General features: G+C 36.7%; 1 protein-coding gene across 3 annotated transcripts in view; it reads left to right on the top strand.

Moving 5' to 3' along the window:
- The window catches only part of DGKH (diacylglycerol kinase eta), a 149,525-nt gene that overhangs the window by 104,232 nt on the left and 22,949 nt on the right, over window positions 1-22,344 (top strand). For 2 of the 3 annotated variants that reach the window (XM_057366318.1, XM_057366319.1), the window contains 12 exons: window positions 2,327-2,433; window positions 3,532-3,657; window positions 4,541-4,643; window positions 6,393-6,555; window positions 8,985-9,093; window positions 9,393-9,532; window positions 11,089-11,173; window positions 13,478-13,563; window positions 14,968-15,067; window positions 16,261-16,534; window positions 16,985-17,113; window positions 20,500-20,634. In XM_057366318.1, coding sequence (XP_057222301.1) covers window positions 2,327-2,433; window positions 3,532-3,657; window positions 4,541-4,643; window positions 6,393-6,555; window positions 8,985-9,093; window positions 9,393-9,532; window positions 11,089-11,173; window positions 13,478-13,563; window positions 14,968-15,067; window positions 16,261-16,534; window positions 16,985-17,113; window positions 20,500-20,634 — 1,557 coding nt within the window. The remainder of the gene's footprint in view (window positions 1-2,326; window positions 2,434-3,531; window positions 3,658-4,540; window positions 4,644-6,392; window positions 6,556-8,984; window positions 9,094-9,392; window positions 9,533-11,088; window positions 11,174-13,477; window positions 13,564-14,967; window positions 15,068-16,260; window positions 16,535-16,984; window positions 17,114-20,499; window positions 20,635-22,344) is intronic. The other variant, XM_057366320.1, reaches the window with a different exon arrangement.

Genomic DNA, 22,344 nt, shown 5'->3' with positions numbered 1-22,344 from the left:
CTTGCTTAAAAGTTACATCTTTGTTTTAAGGATATTGTTGTTGGTAATGTTTAATGTTCAGAGTAACATAAATTATTTCTCGTGAGACTGAAACAAACASGGGTGAATGAGGGTGATCCAAAGAGTCTCATCTGAGATTTGATAGGTAGCTTATTTACAGTACTTGCAAAACAAACTTTAGCTGTCACTTGCCATCTATAGTGTGTCTTGCTGCAGCTCTTCAGAGCCTGGAATTGAATTAGTGTTTGCCTTGTCAAGAAAGAAGAAGTTGAATACATGGTTCCTAAGAGCAAGCTGAATCATAGCTCAATAGGATTTGAAAATTCAACTACTTCGTTATCACTTYGTAATTTGTAATTTCCTATTCCCCTCATCCCTGATTTGTTGTGTTTTGATCTGTGCKGCAAAGCAAATAATTTATGAGTAGGAAGCTGAATTCAGTGGCATATCTTCTCTGAAAAATTCAAGTGATGAAAACTGCTCATGGTCCRTCATTTGAAAATGTGGCCTGTATTTCTGTGCTTCTGTGAGGGCTGGCTTCCGTAGATGCTTGGAACTGCTTAGGTTGGCAAACASACTAAGTGATGCTCAGCTGTTTAGAAGAAGTGAGTCAACCCTGTTCGTTGACAGTTATGGGATATTCGCACACTTTGTGTTGGTCTTGCTCCATGCCCTTCTTAGGTTAAGGGCCATTGACCTGTTGGAATGAGTCCATGGGACTGCCATGGAGATACCAGAGGGCTGGACCTGTCCAGTGAGGAAGGGCTGACAGAGTTGGGATTGTTCAGCCTGGAGAAGAGAAGGCTTAAGAGTGATGTGACTGTGGCTTTCCAGTACCTGAAGGGAGCCTACAAGAAAGATGGAATGAAACTTTTTATGAGGACTTGTAGTGACAGGACAAGCAGAAATGGCTTCAAACTGAGAGTAGGTTGAGATTAGATATTAGGAAAAAATCTTTACTGTGACAATGGTGAGACATTGGTTGCCCTGAGAAGTTGTGAACACTCCATCCCTGGAAGTGTTCAAGGCTGGGTTGGATGGGGCTCTGAGAAACCTGGTCTAGCAAAAGATGTCCCAGTCCGCTGCAGTGGGAGTTGAAAATGAATGATCTTTAAATGTGCCTTTCGACCCAAATAACTCTATGATTCTATGAATGCTGCTTTGTGAAATGACTGGGAGAGTTACTGCAAGAGCAATGAAACTTTTTTGGCCTGTTTTCTTCTCTTTCTTTCTAGAAAGTAAGAAAGTGAGAGCCGAGCACTTACTTTCACGCATCTCCCAGAACAGTGAGGATTGCTCTCAAACTCAGATGTTGCTTACATAGTCTCAATTCACTTTTTAAATTGAACTGGCAATGGATCAGTGGAATTAAAATGGAAAATTTATTATTCACAAGACATTTTGTACCATGGCTTAATGTTTTTTAATGGTAGATAAGCGATGGGCCAAACCCTTGATAATTTCCTGTCAAGTATTTGTTTGAAAAGAGACTACTACTTCTGATCTGCTGGCTAGTTTTCATAAACCTTTAATGGTCTCTGCCAAAATAATTTATATAATGCACTCTAAATGGAATTACATCATGCACTTCCAGTAGAAGAAATACCCACAGTTGGGTTCATCAGTCTGTTTGGGCTAATATGTTATCATCAGCTAGGCATATTAATTGAGTTGAACAAAATTCAGATTGTTATTATGTTGTCAAAATATCTGCCTGTACTATACACTTGGGCTGGGTATTCCAATTAGTAGACTTTTAATAACTTATACCGTAAAAAGTAAGGGTCTTCCTGATTCAATATAAGCTCTTTGAAAATTTTGTAATCCCCACTACCCTGTATAAAAATATCACCACATAAACCCTTCACTTTCTCATCTTCTGAGAAAAATGGTTCCAGCATGATGCCCCAAAGGCATCCTTTGAACAAAGAAACAGAGCTCCTGATTCAAAATATTTGTGTAAAACACTCTCATCACTTCTTGCAAATTTAAACCAGATATCTGATTTATGTTACTGGAGAAATAGAAAAGACAAACCCACAGTTAAAGATATATTTGTATCTGACACCTGAAAAAATGGGGATCAGTGTGAATTTGAGGGCACGCTTAGCATGGGCAGCAGCTAAGCAGTTAAACACTGTTTASAGAGTCAAAGCTGGAGTGATTATGAACTGAATTTTCTTTTAGTTGTTTTGTGTCATGTGTGCGACAGTAAGTGATATGTAGTTGGTAATTTTATGTGGTATCTGTGTTTAATTTTTTAAAAGCTGTGTATCACTGAAATACTGCAAATAACACAGAGTATATATTTATGTGTGTCTTTCAGTGTGTAAATTTAAAGCGCATAAAAGATGTGCTGTCCGAGCAACAAATAACTGCAAATGGACTACATTAGCCTCAATTGGAAAAGACATCATTGAAGATGAAGATGGTGTAAGTACTATTTGTATTTACAGTCTTTTCCAAAGTAGTTTCTTCTTTAGGGGGAAAAATAAGGCCAAGCATAGAAATATTGCTGTGTGACCCACTGAAGTTAATGGTAGGAGGCTGTTTTCCAGAACACTTTTCAAAGATTAATGTGGCATTTAGAAAAAAAGTTGTATTCCTATCTCACAAAACAAGTCTAGCAGCTTCAGGCACTTGATTGCAGATGTTTTACAAGATTTTAAAGGCCACATGTGGAGAAACTGCAGCTGAAGAATTGCTCCCAGAAGTTCCTACTGCTCTTAAGCACAGGTGGTATTTTACACTGTTACCATGCTGKTTTGGCAATCTGTTTTTTGTCCTCCTTACCGAGAGCTGTTCTTCAGGAGGTCTCTTTGGAATTCACTGAATTGGGAAGGTTTTTTTTGCCAATGAAAGCAGGAATTTTAAAACTAGCAGGAGAAAAAACCAAAAGCTTTTGAGAAGTTGATTGTGATAAATGGATTGTTTTTACAAACACAGTTGTGTATGAATCGCTGGTGTGAGGCTTCTTCCTAGAAGGTTGGTACTAAGTTGTACACCTGAGTGTCCTGAGCTGCCCATGGTATTAATGGGACAAAGAGTGCCCTGAGTAAAACTTTGCATTGCATTTGTGACTGCTTTATAGAGCTGTGACTTAGCAGCCATGGTGAGTGGGTAAGCGAAGCAACACAGGTATTCTGCTGTCCTGCTTGTTCTTATGAATTTTAGGTATTTTTAATTGGTTTGTGTCATGTAGTCAACATAAGTGAGTGGGAATTTGTTTGTGTGATGGGCTGTATGYATGTATAACACAGCCCTGCTGTGTTAGGGCTGGTTTCTTCCATGAGTGAGTCATGTCTCCATTCATCAGGTGTCATGCTTTCTGCCTGCCATGTGGYACACCAAAACAGTCCATTTGTTGCTGTTGCCTTGTGAGCATCAGCGACCCTTATCCTGCTGCCCAGCATGCTTCTTTGATGAAAGGGTCCAGCTGTGAGAAATAGCTTAAATCCACCTATATTTGAGAGACAAAAGCCTTTAATTTCTCTTTCTGGGTATTTAACTTGAATGCCTCCTTCTCCACAGATAGCTATGCCTCACCAGTGGTTAGAGGGGAACCTGCCYGTCAGTGCCAAATGCGCAGTCTGCGACAAGACCTGTGGCAGTGTTCTGCGCCTGCAGGATTGGAAGTGCCTTTGGTGYAAAGCTATGGTAGGTGCTTGAACCACATTCCAGCATTTCACATTTTGACAGCTTTATTGGTTACCATTATTTTTGTTTTGTCGTCTCTGGACCTGCTCTTGGATTCAGTCGGAGCAGGCAGCTTCTGCAAACTCAGGTCTCTCTAGCGTTCAGAATTTCTGATGACTGTCCTACTTGCACAGTTAATTTTTTATACACCCACACATGCAGCTTTTCTTTAATAGGTGTTGTCRTCCAATGTATTTTGTCTGCTTTCTCCTAGCTGATAACTGAATGTTCAGCTGCCTGTTCCTTGTGCCTAATAATCWTATGTTACTTTCTTGTATTTTTTATTGTAGCTATTGCTCTATTAATATTTTAATAATATGTTATATTAATAGTAATGTAGTAACATGTTCATTATTGCAAAATCTTGACTTTCTCTTCTTCAGGACAAACTATAGATAGCTGATTGAAATTGTCTAACATACATGCTTCCCCTATGTATAGTCTTCTCTGAATTTTATCAACTTGTCCAAAAAGATGGGTTTCTAATGCCAGTCAGCAGTTTAYTTATTGTTGAACCTTCTGGCATAAAGGTATCCATGACTCTCTGTGTAAGCAGTAGGAAATGATTGGCGGAGGGAACTTGAAATTCAGGTGAAATTCAGCAACCTCTGCATATGCCTYTTTTTCTGATATCTTTGGAAGCCACCTCTACAACTGGAGCTCTCCAAAATAATGTTTTGTTGTATTAGTAACAAGCCTCTGTGGTTGAACATTTTTTTTTTCCTGATCTCACTCCTTTTCCCTCTACACCTAATCCATTTTTGTTACACAGTTAACGTAGTATCAGTTGTATTTTCACCTCAAAGTTCCACTGAAGGAAAATATTTTTTTGTTTCTTTTGTAGGTTCACACGGCCTGTAAAGATCTGTACCCTCGTAAATGTCCACTTGGCCAGTGTAAGGTATCGATCATCCCTCCAACAGCTCTAAACAGTATAGACTCCGATGGTACGTAGTCTTGTAGTGTGTTCAGTGGTACCTCTGGACTTCCAGTGCCTATTGAGATCCATGCAAATAAACAAGGCTAAAATCCTTCTGCTGAGCAGGTGAATGCACTCTGCAAATTTAGAGAGAAGTATCATTTTCTGTGCAGGCTTTTAGAGAATTATTTAACTGATACGTTTTTAAAAATGTTTTTTGAAGTTGCCCCAGTAGAACATTTCTTCCATTTTACTTATGACCCTTGGAAACATTTCAAGTGAATGAACAGAGTCCTCAGATGAAGTGGGCTGATGCCTGCCTGGCATACACCACTCCTTCTGTGAGTCCTCAAATTTTGGATAGTTTTGTATTATGCAAAGATAAGTTAGCTGAACAGCTCAGATCCAACAACTGCTTTAGCAGGCTTAAAGAAAGGAGTTGCTTCCATAGTTTTTCTAATTTTATTTTTTAAATAAAAWWTWTTTTTTTTTTCTTTTTTAAGTATAAGAATCCTGAAACTCACAGATAAATACCCAGCAAATGCTCAAAACTCAGAGATGCTTTTTGGTGGTTCAGGACAGAAACACATCAGCAGTGAGAGACTGCGCTTTAAGGCAGGACTTTTTTAAGGACTTAAAAAAGAAGTATCACAAAATCCTAACTGCTTTAGTTTTATAGTTTGTGTTGATGGCAAATGCAGACCAACAACTTTAACACAATTCAATTAAGTTTATTATATAAAGTTAGTAAAAGTGATTGTTTATGCTGTATATATTCACTTTATTTACTTGCTATGTGATGTCTTAGACATCACACTGTTATTTATTATTCATCTGAGGAAGATTGTTCAATATGTGAAATTATTTTTCTTGGCATTTAAATTAATTAAATTAATCAAATCTTATTTTAAATTAGACATTATGATAATGTGGAATTAAATTAGCATCCTTTAATGTCAATCTTTTATTTGTAGCTTTAGTGGTTTTTTTAGTAATTGAAAACAACATAATCATTTTAATACTGCCAGAGACAAATGTCAAAACCTGTACATGTGATGTCTGATTTTGAAGTGTTGCTGGGAAACCACTGCCTCCATGGACTGGTCATGTTAATGACAACAGTGTCCATTAGTGCTACTTACTGAGGACCTTGTAGAAAGCCTGCTGTAATTCRTTAAGACCTGCACTGACTTTAATAAGCTTTGAACCACAGCTGAAGGTCTTCTGTTGTTCAGTGATTCAGTCATACTTAATAGTACAACTTCAGTCTGAAAACAAAGCTCTTATGCAAAGTCTCACCTGGGAGGACCTGCGTAGAAGTAACTTTTAAAATCTGTGAGTACTCATAGAAAGCTCATACAGACATGGATGATCCAGTTCAACCCAGTAAAGTTAAAGCAAAATAAAATTGAAAACCAAACACTTGTAACTGAAATATAAATTCAATTATGGGATAATAATCTATGAAGATGCGATTTAAGAAGTATTCTCCAAGGTTAATAACTTTTCACTCTTGAAAAACAATAAAGCTATTGTCTTCAGGATTTTACTAAATCTAGGCACTGAAAATACCAGAAACAAGCAAGAAAAGAACTGGTAAATCTTGTGCAATTATATTTTCTTTGCAGGACTAAACTCAGTTTAGCGTTTACATTATGCATGATAAAATATACTCCTTTTGTCCTTCATCCCTTTCTTCCTTTTTCCCATGATTTCTTTTTGTGTTGTTCATATTAGAAAACCTTATTTATTTCGTTCTTTCTAACTATGTTTACAGGTTTCTGGAAAGCCACATGCCCGCCATCCTGTGCCAGTCCTCTTTTAGTTTTTGTTAACTCAAAGAGTGGAGACAATCAGGGAGTAAAGTTTCTTCGTCGATTCAAACAGTCGTTAAATCCAGCTCAGGTCTTCGATTTAATGAATGGAGGACCTCACTTAGGGTAATGACCTTGGAAATCTTGAGCAAGCCTTCCCCCAAGGGAATTTAGTGCAAAGCATAGTCTTGTGTTCCCCTTGTTTGTAGTGTTATGTCCCCTTGTTGCTCGTAATTCTCTCACCAGTATCTACTTTGACTTCCTAATTAAAATCTGAGAGACAACAGAATTTCGAAATAAATTCCAGTGGGTGAAGGGATTGTAGGATAACAATTTCCTTCTAGAAAAGCTTGAAATTTCAAAACCAAAAGCTCTTGCCTAGCTTAGACTTGTGTTAATTGGTAAGGCTCAAAACGGTTACAAATGTTAAGATGTTTTGCTGACCCACAGGAGCTTTGGTTTTGTCTTCATACATGGTTGTCCAGGTGCTGTTCTTCTGTTTCACATGCATAATTCAGATTTTCCTCTGACCTTTTTGTGTACAGCTRTGGAAAAAAACTATTGTCTAAATGTGCTTTGTAGCTTTTTAAATTCTTAACACAAATGTCAGCAGGGGGGTCTGCAGGAAGTAATGGACGAGCACATGAATGATTTTTCATCTGAAAAGTACACCTAAAGTATGGTTCAGGCAATGTAGGCAAATGGTCAAGAAAATGACCATCCCACAGAATTTGGAGCAACAACACAATTAAAACCACTGGTCATTTCTCCCCAAAATCCTTCGATTTTTGATTGTTGGAGAGACAGGGATGAAATCTACATAGTGGTGCGTACAACTCGAGCATCTTTGCGTATTCATGAAGATTAAATTCATGCCCATTTTTCTGTTGCCTAACTTAATTCCACTCAGATGCGTGATGTGGTTAAGTGGCCTAATAGTATCAGTTATAGTGACTAGAAGCGCTAATTTTTGTGCTCTTAAAGATGCAGAATTGTACTTAATGATAAAAATGTAGATGAAGCAAATCCACAGAAATTCAGTTCAAACAGTGTACAAATAATGCAGATATAATTGAATGCAGCTGTGGATTATAATAATTAGTACTGTGTTATTTGCATGTCATATTAACTCCTTGAGTTGTAACATTCTTTTCATTATAACTCTGATAAATAAATTATAAAGCTGAATCTAAGTCGCTTTTAGCTAGCATTTTGTACATTTAATTATAATGATATATAACATTTGTCTTAATTGATGAGACAGTCTTAGAAAGGAGACAGTCTGAAAAATATGTTTGCAAGTTCTCTTCCTTCATATAGCTGTACCATGGCTGTGGAGGATCACTGTGATTTTGTACAGTAATTGCAGTTCATATTGGTTSTTTTTAAGTATTTCTCCCAAACAGTTTCCAAGGAGAGGTCCTTAGCAGTTATTTCATCAGGTCGCACTGATATCTTCTTTTTCTAGTTGATCTAAAAGGCAGAGGTGCTTTCCATGAGACAGTGTATTTCTAGGGTTTTCTCCTTATTCTCAGGACAGGACAAATTGTTCTGGTGTCAACTTTTTTTCCTCTTAAATAACTGCTTCTTTTGTTCTGAGTAGATATCTCATTGTATTCAAGTGACATTATTTTCTTTAGAAAAAATAGAAATGCTTCAAAAATTTGTTCAAAAATTGATATTTTGCTTTTTAGAAATGGTTCAGAGATTATACATATTCTGGAAAATAACATGCATTAAAAATAAATATCTTTGTTGTTAATATTGTAAGAGATTGTACCTTTCCAATTCCTTTTTTTTCCTTTTTCTTTTTCTTTTTCTTTTTTTTTTCCCATTTAAGTCCCTCTTGTTTTTACCTCTTGGCTGTTTCTTCACATCTCATTCCCAGTTCCTCTGAGTCTCACCTTTCTGCTTTTTCTGTCTCTCTCATCCTCCTGTCCAAGCGTTGTATCCTGGAGGTGTTAAAAGTCAGAGAACAGGAGGAAAAGCCATAGGAAATGAAAACAGAATACTTTAGGGCTTTAAGGATATAAYGTGAAATAATTGTATTATTTGTCTTATATTGCTGTGATCACCTTATGTTTAAGAATTGCCCCCAATGCTCCTTACATTTAGTTGGCCCTGCATTGACAAAAGCCCACCCAGCTCGTGGAGCACATCCTGTCTTTGTGTCTTAACCTCCTTGTGAATAATCCCCAGTGGTGCATTGTGCTTCTGGCTGAAGTGAAAAGCATGGAGCAGTTGCAATTTTATCACTGTTTTTTTATATTAATAAAATCAATAAAATCAGACTTATAAAATCCTGAAAACAATATCAAGGGAATGTTTTAAAGAAACACTTGGCATGTTATTTATCAGAAATGTCAGTGTAAGTGTAATACACAGCGACAGATGGGCTGCAGATAGGTTAATTAAGTAGATGGTTGGATCCAATGCCCCAGAACAATAAAAAGGATCATAAAAATGCTGTGCACAATATTTTCTTGTAAATATTGCTAATGAATGTCACTGCTCCCTTACTAAAGGACATAACTAGCTCTTTATTTTCTCTGCAGTTTGCGGTTATTTCAGAAGTTTGACAACTTCAGGATTCTTGTGTGTGGTGGCGATGGAAGCGTGGGCTGGGTCTTGTCAGAAATTGATAAGCTCAGCTTGCATAAGCAGGCAAGTGTGCATATTTACTTTCCTTGCCTAGACTCACTAAATTTTGTGTGTTTACCTTTTCCTTGCTTTGGTTCTTTGTTGTATCTCTGTATATGGGCCAAACTCAGTGGTTACTCTTCAATGAAAGTTTTCACTGTTATAAACAGGGCAAGTTGTATCAGATTAGCAAAATTTGACTTACACATTGTAGATGTCAGCTATAAAATCAACACTTGTTGATTGAAACAACAAGCATTTGTAACCACTTGTATTTTCTTTCTAGTTTTCAATAGCAGATTTGTTCCTGTGTTATGTTTCAGTGTCAGTTAGGAGTGTTGCCCCTTGGTACTGGAAATGACCTTGCTCGTGTCCTCGGTTGGGGAGGATCCTGTGATGATGATACGCAACTTCCTCAGATTTTGGAAAAACTAGAACGAGCCAGCACCAAAATGTTAGACAGGTAAACCTAAATGTGCATACACATGACTTATCATGAGATTTAAATTGTATTTATTTGGGTTTCTGATGGCCTAAAATCCATCATAYAGACTTGGTGTTCAGTGGGTTTGTTTTTTTGAGTTCAGGTCATAATACTGGAGGAAGCTGCAATTGTAATGGGGACAGCTCTTTTGGCTGCTTTTTAAACTGAAGAGTCAGAGGGATGAGGGGTTGATAGGACTGGGAAATGTGCTGTCCACACATGTTCAGAAGTTGACAGTTTATTGCATGACTGAAGGAGCTGCCTAACTGCCTGTCACAAGAAGTTGTGAGCATTAATAACTTGTGTAGATTCAAAACTAGTTTGAGCAATTTTATGGWCTCCACGCATGCTCATTAAACACCATTAATGGTACTGTCTTTATTTAGAAAACACCTGGGCTCTCTGTCCTTGATATGGGGAAAACTCACCTTGTGTGCTTTCATCCTTTCCTGAGGCRTTAGATGTTGACAAGATGCTGGGCTAATTGGATCTATGACTAATATTTCTGTTTGAGGCATTTTCTTAGTAAAAAAAAAATTGAGATCTTCTGACAACTTTTTTTGTGTGTTTTCATCCATAATAGAAAGCATCATTCCCTATTTTAAAAAAAAAGTCAGAGATGTGATGGTCATGTTGTTCCAATGGAAGTCTAGCACTGCTTTTGAGAGGAATATTTCTTATGCTGTTCCTTTGTCTCATGAGTGTTTCTTTTCTTGTTCTAGTTACAAACACTTGTATATCATCATAGGGTATTTTACTTCGGGTTATTTTTGTAAAATAGAGAAAAAAGTCCTTTTTTTTTGTTTTAAGCTTTTCTGCAGACTACCTGATTGCTTTGCAGCAAAGTATATAGAGAAATGCTTGTTACTGATCTTCAGATTTTGAAAACTTGTAAATTAAGTCACATTTCCGTTCTTCTGCAGTGAAAAAATGGCCTGTTTAATTTTTTTGGTCCAATTTCAGTAGAGTTGTTCCCAAGGCCCATCTGCAGTGATTACTCTTTCTTTTCAGCAAGGCTTTGAAGGATGTTGCTATTAGTGGTTTCATGCTATCTATGCTGTCAACTACTGTCCTGTACCAGAGGAAAAAAAAAAAAAGTGCATCAAGAAATATCCTTCATCATTTGCTTTGTTTTCATGCCCGCCTCCTCTAGCTGAGGTGGAAATCTAATGTCACCTTAAAGCTTTTTCTCTAGGAAGATGTCTGGTTTCCTTTGACTTCTGCAGTTAGTTTATACAAATCCTTTTATAATGTAAATGTTTCTTCCAGAAAATCTTTATTGCCCTTATTGGATGTCTCATGATTTTTTCACACAATACTGATAATCAAATTACTAAAAAAAAATCTGAGCAATAAAACAAGTTATTACCTTTAATCTCAATTATTTCACCCATATAGTTTACAATTACAAATTAAGCTGCTTTTGTATATATATATATATATAGCTGTTTTGTGGTGAGACAATGAACTTTCTTTTTGTAAATACAGTGGAGAAAAACTAAAACTAACAGTTTGGAAACTTATATTTGTTTCAGGTGGAGTATAATGTCATATGAACTGAAATTACCAGCAAAGCCTTCTATTCTTCCAGTGACTGCAGAAGAGTCAGAGGAGTGCCAGGTGCACTTTTACTTTTGTTTTCTTGTTTCATGTACTTAACTTGGAGCTTCTGGGGTGGCGAYAGCTACAACTGAAGCATTTGTGTGAAAATATATGTCTTCTGATCTGCTAAATGAACTGAATTAAGGACTGTTCATGCTGTGTATCTCAAGTAAGTAAGGTTTCCAGTTCTATATTATCTGCCTAGAAGGAATGAAGGTAAGGATTGTCCAGCAAAGCTGTGTGATAAATTTCTTCCTGAATATATATGTATATTTTAATATATGTTACAAAGTAATATGTTAGACAAAATGTAATCTAGTGTAATATTATTATATAATATATTATGCTATATATTTTAGATAATTCTTATATGTGARTTTATATTATATGTAATTTTATATATAATTGCATAATTTAGTGCTATGTTACTCTGTAATATTATATATATTATAATAACATACATATTATACATAATAAATATGTAAAAGACATTTTTAAATATGTAAAAGCAAATGTCTGCTATCTTGAGTTTGGATTAAGCATTGAAAGAAAGCCCCCAGCATTTTGGAGGCAAGGGTTGTATTCCTAAAGAAAGAGAGGAGCTTTTTGCAGCTTGAGTTTGATCAGGTGATATCACCCAACTTTCTCTTTGTTCTTTTAGAGAGATCAAAATCCTAAGCATCATCAAAGAAAAGCTTAGTTTGTCTTCCAGACTAGATTTGTGCTTGTACTAGCTGATGAGGTTTCAATTTTGAGAGAGAGAGATGCTTTAATCAAATTAATTGGCATGGAAAGTCTGACTGAAAATGAGAAAATAATATATTCCCAAGAAAGTTAATGCATATCAGCTGTAGCTCAAAAGTACTTGAGAAGCCGTAATTAATCAGCAGTTTCTTGAACAGTTTAATAATTCAGGCTCTTTTAATTGGCAGGGAGGTTGTAACCTTTGATGGATTGCTGGATATAGAGATGCAAAAAAGGTTGGGATTTTAAGGAGGCTGCTTTGCACACAGCTCTGCTTCTGGTGTCAGCAATGCAAATTGAGGCTTTATCGTCTCTAATTTTTGAAGACTGTTAAAATTTTCAAGTGTGTCTTCACACCATTTTGTTCTAGTTATTTCTGGCTTTGAATTTTTTTTAGCCATTTCTGAAAATGGAAGGAACTGCTGCACATATAAAACTTCTTTTTTGGAAAATGTATTCTCTAGGCTATATTACCTGTCATTACTTGAGCTGGACAAAACCATTTGCTTTGGAGTATGCTGTTCAATCTCTATTTTGGTGGGGTTTAGTGAGGTTTTTTTGTGATTTACCAAGTTATATATTTCAGAAAAAATAATAATTAACCTTACAGTAGGTATTGGATTATATTGCAGTTTGAAAAGCAAATGGAAGTACATATCTGATTCCTTTTTTCCCCTTTCTTTCCTCCAGCAGTTTCAGGAGACTTATTTTACTTGATTTCTATAAATCTTATACTGTTGTTTGAAAACCAGTAGCTCATTCAATGTTACAGTCCTACAGTGAAGGCTGGGTTTTAGGAGAAAAAACTGAAGTGGTGTATCTGCCTGCTTAAAATCGAAGACAAAAGCATGCTAAGAAATTTTAAGATATTCTTAAAGGAAGCTATCAGAACTTCATTTATTTTTAGCTTTAGATTTGGAATTTGATTAGAATTTTCTTTTAAAATTGAAGTCTGGATCCACAGCTATTTTGAGATAGGATATGGTATGTGAGGATGTATTTTTTACAAATCTTTTCCTGAGTATTTAATAAATTTGTAATTTTTAATGTTCTTGTAAACACTAAGGCCTAAATAGTTTGCTCCTTGAGGATTGGTTTTGAAAACATTATACCATTTTGGCTGCCTTTGTCACTTGTGGTTCCTGGGGAGTAAGATCACACSTGACAGTAAAGTGAAAAGTCCAGATTATAACTGCAAACTCTAGATTTATTCCTATTCTTATTGAGCAATCTGTTTGCGGAAAGCTTTGCTTATTTTAGAAGTAAAAGATATTAGATTAAAATACTGTAGGTTGTTATAAATCTGAGAAGATAAATTATTTTCTGCCTCACTGACTGATTTTAGTCTAGAAATAACTTAGTTTTTACAGGAGGCTCAAGTTCTCAGATGCAGTCTGACTTTGAATATTAAAAGTCTGGTACATAAAATACAGTATGCAGGCAGAATCTGCACTGCCAGCCACTTGGCTTTGTATTAGAAATGGAAATCCTTCTGKTTTTGAGGTGTTTAAACTCACTATTTGGTGTTACACTGCTGGAATGTGTGGAAATTGAAGTCTCTTTTCTCTCTGTTTTCAGATATCTGCTTATGAAGATTCAGTTGCTGCTCATCTTGCAAAAATCCTCAATTCTGATCAGCATTCAGTTGTCATATCATCTGCCAAGTGAGTCAATCAGTTTTATGCRCAATGTGTGGGATAAATTCCCTGTAACATCATCACCATAATAGCCTTCTGTCTAAGCCTGATTTTCTTATGGATGGCCCAACTGCCTTGGCTTAATATATCTTGATTTATATGTTTTAGAGTGGATGTTCTTTTCTGCAAAATTTTYAGATGGTACAGTTGTAACGGATGGCTTAATACTAAATTTAAAAAAAAAGAATCGCACAATATAAATATAAAATGATTTAAAATCAGTGCATGGCTTAAATACAGAACTTACTGTTACTAATGCAAAGATGTGATCTATTTTGCACTTCTTCTTGCCTTTTTTATGCATATCTTTAGAGGACAAACATCTTTACCAGTGTGAAACAGAACTTCAGTCCTAGGTAGCTTTGATGTGGCCCTGTCTGTTTCAGTTCTRTCAATAGTAATCTAAGACAATAGTAGGGTTTTTCCCCCAAACTGAAACATTTTGAAAGGAGAAAAATTTGACAAATCATGGACATCATCTGAAATCAGAACTGTTCTGTSTGTACCTCCTCTATGAAAAAACATCTTATATTTTGCAATATGCAAAAGACCAGTCAYAGAATCTTTTGAAATACATCTGAATATCATTACACCTTTTTTTCTCCTAAAAGCAAGTTAACAAAATATAAYTTTTTAACTATACATAGCAGATGCAGAAGATTAAACTGCAAGATAGTGTTAACTCCAGATTTTAAATTGTTTCTGTACCTTGTTAAATCTGTTTCATTTCTGTCAGATAAATGTCAACCAAATGAACAGTWCTAAGCAATTATCTCACCTCATTAGTAAGTTTGCTGTCTGTCTGCAGTGCAGGTAACAAGAACTAAATATTTATCTGMTTTACACAGTGAAAATTCATTGCAGCCACTGTAATTTGCACAGACACACTTCAGGGTTGGTTCAAAAGCGCGAGCTGTGCAATGGGGTGTGGGTGGCCATATGCTTTCATCTAAGTGCTCCGTTAAAGTCAGTGGATTTTCTCCMTGGTTTCTAAGCTCCAACTTTGCATGGGAATATGCATGATTGTGTTTGAAGTTACAAAAGTGAATGGAAGTTTGCAAAGTCCTGTCGTGTGGAAGGTGTACAAGCAAGGGAGTGGATAAAATCAGTTATATTTATTTCATGTAAGAGGCTGAGATGCAATGTATGTCAAGACTTAAGTGAAAGAGTTTTTRTTTTAAAGCTTGTCACTCCAGTTTTGGAAGCTATGGAGAAAAGTGTCATCTGATTTGCAATCATGATCACTGAGTTCAGTTTCCAATAAGAATAATTTATAGCAGATTTATAAAGAAATTGCCATAAGAATTTAATATTCAAAACATATCTAATATATTTCACTTGATCTCTTCCCTCTAATTTTTTCATCCGAAGAATATTATGTGAAACTGTAAAGGACTTTGTTGCCAAAATAGGGAAGACCTACGAAAAACCAGTGGAAAATGCAGAGGAAGCTGATGCCATGGCCATTAAAGTAAGACTATGACTATATGTTCAGGTTTAAAATTGTTGGGTTCTTAAAGTTTATGTCTCATGGATGTTTAATTTTCACGTTGCTCTAGGATGCCCAGCTTTGCTTTCATTTCAGCCGGTGACTTCAAAATTCTTCTCTTCTTATTGCATGGAGTAATTATTTCCAAAAAACTCTGAGATCTCTTCAAACTGTTTCACTTTCTTCCTTCATAAAGGATAAAGTTCATGGTAGCATACACAAAAAAAAAGGAATTCTTTTTTGCATTAATTATACTTCTAGGGATTAAATTAGCTACAGGAAAACAATGGGATAATGAAGGGTATGCTGTGACAATGAAGGAAAGACAGACCACAATATTAAAAATAGTGGTTTAAGCTGCAGAATATAGAAATCATGTTGCAAAAACATTGGGAGAAAAACACAACAGAAGGATTTGGTATGAGACACAAAATTTACATGAGCTGAGAAGAAAAGAAGAAAACAAAATCCCTGACAATCCCAGAGTCAGAAAATGTACTTGCTAAGTGGCAATTTGTGGTTCACATTTCTATCCAGTGCATATTTTAGAAAATTAGTTTTTCTTTTTTACCATTTCAAGGCCAGACAGTGTTTTCTTTCCCTTAAGAACAGAAAATCCCTTCTTTTCCAGTGTACCTAGAGAGAACAACTATTTAGTTTTGAGCAGARGCATTTGACAGCATCTGATGCTGGCTTGAGCTTCTTGCTCTGTGACAACTCGCTTAAATGTATAGAGGTGTTGCAGAAACAGCCCCATGTGTCTCCATCTAACAGCTGGGCACATCTCCATAGATACCTGTCAAAATTGGGGTATTGAACACCCATGGCATGGGCAAATCTCTGGTGTTTTCTGTGCTGCAAGCCATTGGGAGAGGGGTAGGATCTAATCTGTACCSTGATTATGGGGCAGGCTGAGTTTAGCATGGAGTGTTACTTGAATCTGAATGGAGGGGTTTTGTGTTATAATTGCTCTAATCTGCTTGTCACAGACATAATCTGATATTCTAAAATGTTGAACCTTGATTTGGATTTTACATAAGGAATTACATGGACRCTAAACCTGCAGTTTCAAAAATAATCTAATGCCATATTTCTGAAAATATTCAAAGATTCACTGTTGAATTTTTTTGGTTTTGTTTGTGTGTCTGTGTATAATATTTTTCACTTTGTCTTAGTGCTCAGAGTTAAATGAGAAGCTCGACCTATTGCTCCAGGCTCTTCACACGGAATCCCAGGCTGCTCCCCTTCTCCCAGGCATTGCTCCCTCCATTGTGGAAGAAGAACCAGAGGAGTTTTCAAGTGAAGAATCCTTGTCTGAAAGCAAAGAGCAATTAGCAGAGTGTGTCTCAAAGTCTTCCCAGAAACTSTTCAAACCAAGGGAACAGTTAATGCTCCGAGCAAACAGCTTGAAGAAGGCTGTGAGGCAGATCATTGAACAAGCAGAAAAAGGTGCATGYCAGCAACATTTTGATCTGGACTGGTAGAATAGGATAGGATAATGATGTTTCTTTGTTTGTTTGTTTAACTGGAATAAGTTTTCATTATAAAATTTGATTTCTACATTCTTACAGAGATAAAATTATGAGCTTATTACATGTTGCAGGGCAAAGAAATGTGGCTTGTTGTTACGTTGATTACTGTGCAGGTGTGAGTAGTTATGTATATATGTGTGTGCACATCTAAAAGTGCATTTCTTTTAGCTATTAGGCTTCACAAAGTGAAAATTTCTGGCAGCAAATCTTTGTCAACTGGCTAGGAATTGACTGACTCTTTCACTGAATTGACAATAGAACTCTTTGTTAATATTTTTAAACTAAAAGYTAGAAAAAAGTGCTAATTTTGATGTATGCGTTTTTTCTTTAGAAACCTTGAAACTTTGTCTTTTCCCTTAATAAACAGTTGTGGATGAGCAGAATGCTCATAGTGAAGAGCAAGTGAACCAGTCTCCAGTAGAATACAGCAAAGAATTGGATGAATCCAAAGAAGAGGAAAAAGAGGAAGATACAAAGGAACTTGAGTCCCCATCAAGTGAGTAAWATAGGAATAAAATAGAAATATGCCATCTTCTTATAGTTGTATTTGGAGCTTAATAGGTTCCATAATTAAAAATCCTGTTTGCCTGGAAACATCACAAATTCTAATGGATTTGGATAAATACAAGTTAAGGGAAAAATGAGGGMAATAATAGATGAACAGTCTTTTGGAATGTATTTACAAAGCTGAGAAGGCACTTGTGGAGAGAAGCACCTGAATTTAATCCAGTGTTTACACTCACCTTTCCAAATGAACCTGAGCAAAGACTAGAGCCTAGGTGATGGTGATGATAGCATATCAGTTGTAGACTGAGATTCTCAAGGTACATAGTAATTTTAGGAAAACTGCYTCTCAGTATAGGTGGAAATTTCAGACTTCCCCATATTACCAAAGTGGACAGATGCATTGTAGGTGAGGTCACAAGATGGTCTWTGAGTCACAGAAAAACAGTGGTAGCTAGAAGACAACAAAGCCCATCCTCTACATACTTGGTGAGCAACTTTTTRGGGGAAAATGACAAGAGTATTTTGCGATTTCCATCTCCTTTTGTTTCCCTAACCCACACAAACATCCTCAAAATTGTCCTCATGAGGCTCTGCACTGAAGCTGGTACCTGTGTCAGGAGCTCCTACCTGGGAAATAAGACATTGGGCTGATGGGGCTTCTGTTGACCCAGGATCTCATGTTTTCTCCAGAAACAGATCTCAGGCTTTCTCCAGTGATTGTCTCTTCACTGGTCCCTTTTATTTTCTCTTGGTGAKAGGAATCAATGTGTGTTGGTCGTCCCTTTTCAAAAGTAGCTCACAGAGAATACTGACCCTACAGATGACCCAATCTTACTGCCATAACTGTGTAACAAAATAAAAATGTAGACATGTCTAGAAATTTATTAAACACTTTGTTTCTTGATGGTGTAATTTCTGCACTTAATGGGGAGATGTATTATTCTTGTATGTGTGGAATAGAGTGCATATTAATGCTGTCACTGGACGATAGATGTTTAGGGATAAAGCATGAAACATGAATTCAATTATCTGCACTGAAACATCAGTTTTACTCATTAGGGCTCTGTTGTTTTTATCAGAGCATTCACAGCAAAAGTTTATCTTTATTGCAGTTATTCCCATGAGTCTCATCTGTCAAACAAAGAGCAGCTGCTCTGCTAATTTTCCTGTTTAGTAGAACTGCCTTGTCACAAGTACAGAGAGAACAGACTGTGTGAACAGCGTTGTGAATTTTTCAGTGGTATTATGAAARATGAATGTTAATTTTGTTCTGAGTATTATATTTCACCCTCCGAGGATCTTCCTGGTCATTTGATGAAGATAATGTTTTTCCATATGTTAATACCTTCATCTAAATGTTTAATGACTATTGTTAGATATCACTTGCCATTTTTATTCTTTTTAATTTTTTACATTATTGCAGTATTTTGCCATGCACAGATAGAAATAATTGAGTTGTATTGCTATCATGCAATATTGTAGCATTTTATGATAACTGCTAAGGCTGTCATGCAGGTGTTAAAATCAGAAGGAGCTGTTAGTCCACTTGATCAGTCCTTCCATATAAAGCAATCCAGAAAAATTCACCCACTTTTCTTTGTCCTGTGTATAATAATTTTTCTTTGACTTCAGCAAGTCATCCAGAAAGCTGTGTAATCTTACTCCTGGCATACRAGAAAATGAAGAATTTGCCATTCCATTTACTGTTCTATGCTAGATTATCATCACTTAAAAAAAACCCTGTGAATGTGCAAATCCTGGCCTGAAGTGATTTGAACACAATGTCTAAACCCTTGTTTTAGTTATTCCTTTTGTCTCTAGATTTTCCAAGTCAACATTTTCTTTCCRTCAGTGTCTTCATACAGTACACCCACGTTATTCTCAGGCTGATAAGTTATGATTGACATGAACTGCTTTGTCCCACTCCTGCCACTGAAAAGGATATATTCTATCCTTCCCACCACATTCCTGGTGCTGTTTTCCTGCTGTTGTCGTGATGCTAGTCCTACTAATTCTATTTTTGCTGGATTCGTTTTCATGTTTTGTGAGGAAAAATGAGATCATCTTGAAATAATTTCATCTTTTGTTCTGAGTTTCTTCAGATGGTCAAGGTTAAAGTTGTCCTAAGCTGAAGTAGTTTTAACATGTGAGATAATTTYGAGCAGAGGTAGCCAAGAAGTGTCTGTGTGTGACCATCTGTTGTGCGAGAGCTTTCTACAGACACACGGAAATGCCATAACAAAGCWTTTGGTAATACTCAAACTGTTTTCTGTGGGGCACCAGTTTCTGGTTATGTCTGCTGGGGCTGAATTGCACAAAGGTTGGCTTTCCCAGATTCAACCAGACACTGCCATGCTTGCTCAGGCTGCATGAAACACGTTCTGSCAGGAAAGTAAATTACAGCACCAGAAGTCAGGCCTCTGCAAAGCCAGTGCTTGCTCATCACCTCGAGGATGAGCAAAAGGATAAGTGACCTCTCTGAGCTGTCAGTGAGGCTTTATGAATATCTTCTATTTCCCCTTGATTTTCTCCCCTTTCCTTTTCCTGAGCCTTTGTCCATAACAGTTACRTCAGCTACCAACCACTGCTGTCTGTCAAGGTTTCATTGATCCATCTTCTGGAGAATTTTAATGAATAAGTTAAATATAAGTTAAATACTTGGGAAATTACCAGCTTGTTTTTTTCTCTGTGTTTTTCTGTGGAAAAAGATGATGGAAAATTGATACCCTCCACAATCTCTCTAAATGCAGAAGACAAAGGTTAACATGGCTTTTTCTGTTCCTTTGCAGTTTTCGGTTTGGCTGTAAATGAAGAAATTAGACTTTTTGCTGATGTTTTCAGAAATCTGATGCAGGAATGGCCCCTTTTAGCTGCTTGAAGAAAATAGTATAGGTGTTGATGAACATGGAACTATCTATATTAAAATCATTATAAATAATAAAATACATTCTATCTATAATAAACATAGATGACATTTGAGTTGTTTTATTATTTCAGTAATGTTTACCTGAAGCTTACTTCAGCATGAAATACTATTGCATTTTAAGGTGGATATAATACATTTTAATGAACGTATTTACATTTAATATGTATAATACTTTTGCTGGTAGCTTGAAGTATAAGTTGGGAACTTCTCAGGTTGAGTGCCATGCAGCATTGCTCATTTTAATTGTTTTTTGTCAAATGATCTGTTTCTGGGTTTTCTTCCCCTATTTAAAAGAAAAACTGTGGTGTGAGGGGGAAGAACTTTTGTCACAGAGTGGTAACAGATTAAATTAATGTTTTTTATGTATTTTCAGGGCTGTAAAAACTCTGTAGTTGGCAATGTCATAATAGGTCTAATTACTGTTCTTACTTCTGTTTTTTTCTGCACAGCTAAAACTGCACCACGATCTCCTGATAGGCGTACAAGCAGAGGTATCCATTCTCAGACAGGTTCTTTCTCTGCTCCAGCTTTGGCAGCAAGCAAAGAAAACCTYCCAGTACTTAACACGAGGATTATCTGCCCAGGTAATTATGATTTTGAAATCTGCTGTTCCTGCCCTATGTTAATATTCCAATCTCCTGCTTGTTGTCAAATAATGACTTTTACTTTGTGCCCTGAATTTGTTTGAACTGCCATACGCATCTTTGTGTTGTAYTATATCGAAGGAAATGCATAATAATGTAAAAGATTTCTGAAAACACCAGAAGTAGCAGAAGTGTTGCATTTGATTCCACAGGGTGAAAAGTACAATTCAGGATCACAGAATTGCAGAGTGGTTTGGGTTGGAAGGGATCTCTAAAGATCCCTAGAGCAGCCCTCTGTCATGGGCATTGACATCTTTCATTAGATCAGGTTGCTCAAAAAAGGATTCAGCCTGACCTTGGACACTTCCAGTGATGGAACTTTTACAGCTTCTCTGGGCAACCTCTTCTCTTGTCTCACTACCCTCATCACAAACATTTTCCTCCTTTTGTCCAATCTAAACCTACCTTCTTTGAATTTAAAACCACTGTCCTTTCTCCTGTCACTGCAAGCCCTGGTGAAAAGTCTCTCAGTCTTTCTTATAAACCTGCTTTATATTTTGAAAGGGCACAATAAATTCTCCCTGGAGCCTTCACTTCTCCAGACTGAACAAACCCCAGCTCTCTCAGCCTGTCTTCAGAGGAGAGGTTCTTCAGCCCTCTGATCCTCTTTGTGGCCCTTGTGTGGCCTCATTCCAACAGTTCCACATCCTTTTCTTGCTGGGGCACCCAGAGCTGATGCAGCCCTGCAGGTGGGATCTCACCAGAGCAGAGCARAGGGGCAGAATCCCCTCCCTTGCCCTGCTGCCCACGCTGCTTTGGCTGCAGCCCAGGTTTGGCTTTCTGGGCCACAAGCTCCCATTGCCAGATCACATCCAATTTTTCTTCCACAGGTACCCCCAAATCCTTCTATTATTTATCCTAATCAATGGATTAGGATGAAGAGGCTGAGGGACAAAGCTGTCTAAAGTTCAACCCTCTTAGTAAGAGCTGTCCATGGATATCTCTCTGGARGTGGATAACTGAAACCACACAAAGCTGCTCTGTAAAACAGTTGGGAAAAATACRTTCTTACCCAAATGCGATTGACAGATAAAGATACCTGTTCTGCTCTAAATGCAGTCAATACTAGAGAGCACTAGTAAAACTCTGTTTTAATTAACTTTATTAATATAGCTAAAACACAATGGAACTGAGCTTACCTTTTTTCTTTAGGCAAATTTAAGTGAAAGCTTTTAGTACTTTGCTTTGKTTACATGCATTAATTTTTTAGAGTGTATTTTTTAGAGTGACATTGATATTAGTCAAAGCAGGCATGTTGAGGCCGTGWTCTTTCCACAAATTAAGTTAAACTACAGCTCTGCCAGTTGTAAAAATGGCAGAGAATATTCCTTATGAATACTTCCAAAGGACAGGACAAAAGAAAAATCATGGACAGTTAGGAGATGATTAAACATAATAAAAAGCTCTAGCAGTCTTTTTGGATATTAGGTCCTCCCTTTCGTTACTMTACCAGCCGGTGGGTATTGGCCTGAAACCCTAAATTTTCTTGTTTTTTTTTCTTTCTCAACGGTGGTACCCAAAGAGAGCCACCACAATGCAGCATAGTTGCCTTTCTGCTTAAGGAAGCTAGACACCTGAAAAGATAACCAATATAGGTAAAAATTGAGATAGATTTAATGTATTTTGTTTCSCAGTATGTGTCTTATATGT

The sequence above is a fragment of the Malurus melanocephalus genome, unplaced genomic scaffold (assembly GCF_030028575.1).
Source record: "Malurus melanocephalus ecotype Western Australia unplaced genomic scaffold, MMel_1.1 scaffold_63, whole genome shotgun sequence".
Classification (NCBI taxonomy): domain Eukaryota; kingdom Metazoa; phylum Chordata; class Aves; order Passeriformes; family Maluridae; genus Malurus; species Malurus melanocephalus.
This window is presented reverse-complemented; position numbering and strand designations above follow the sequence as displayed.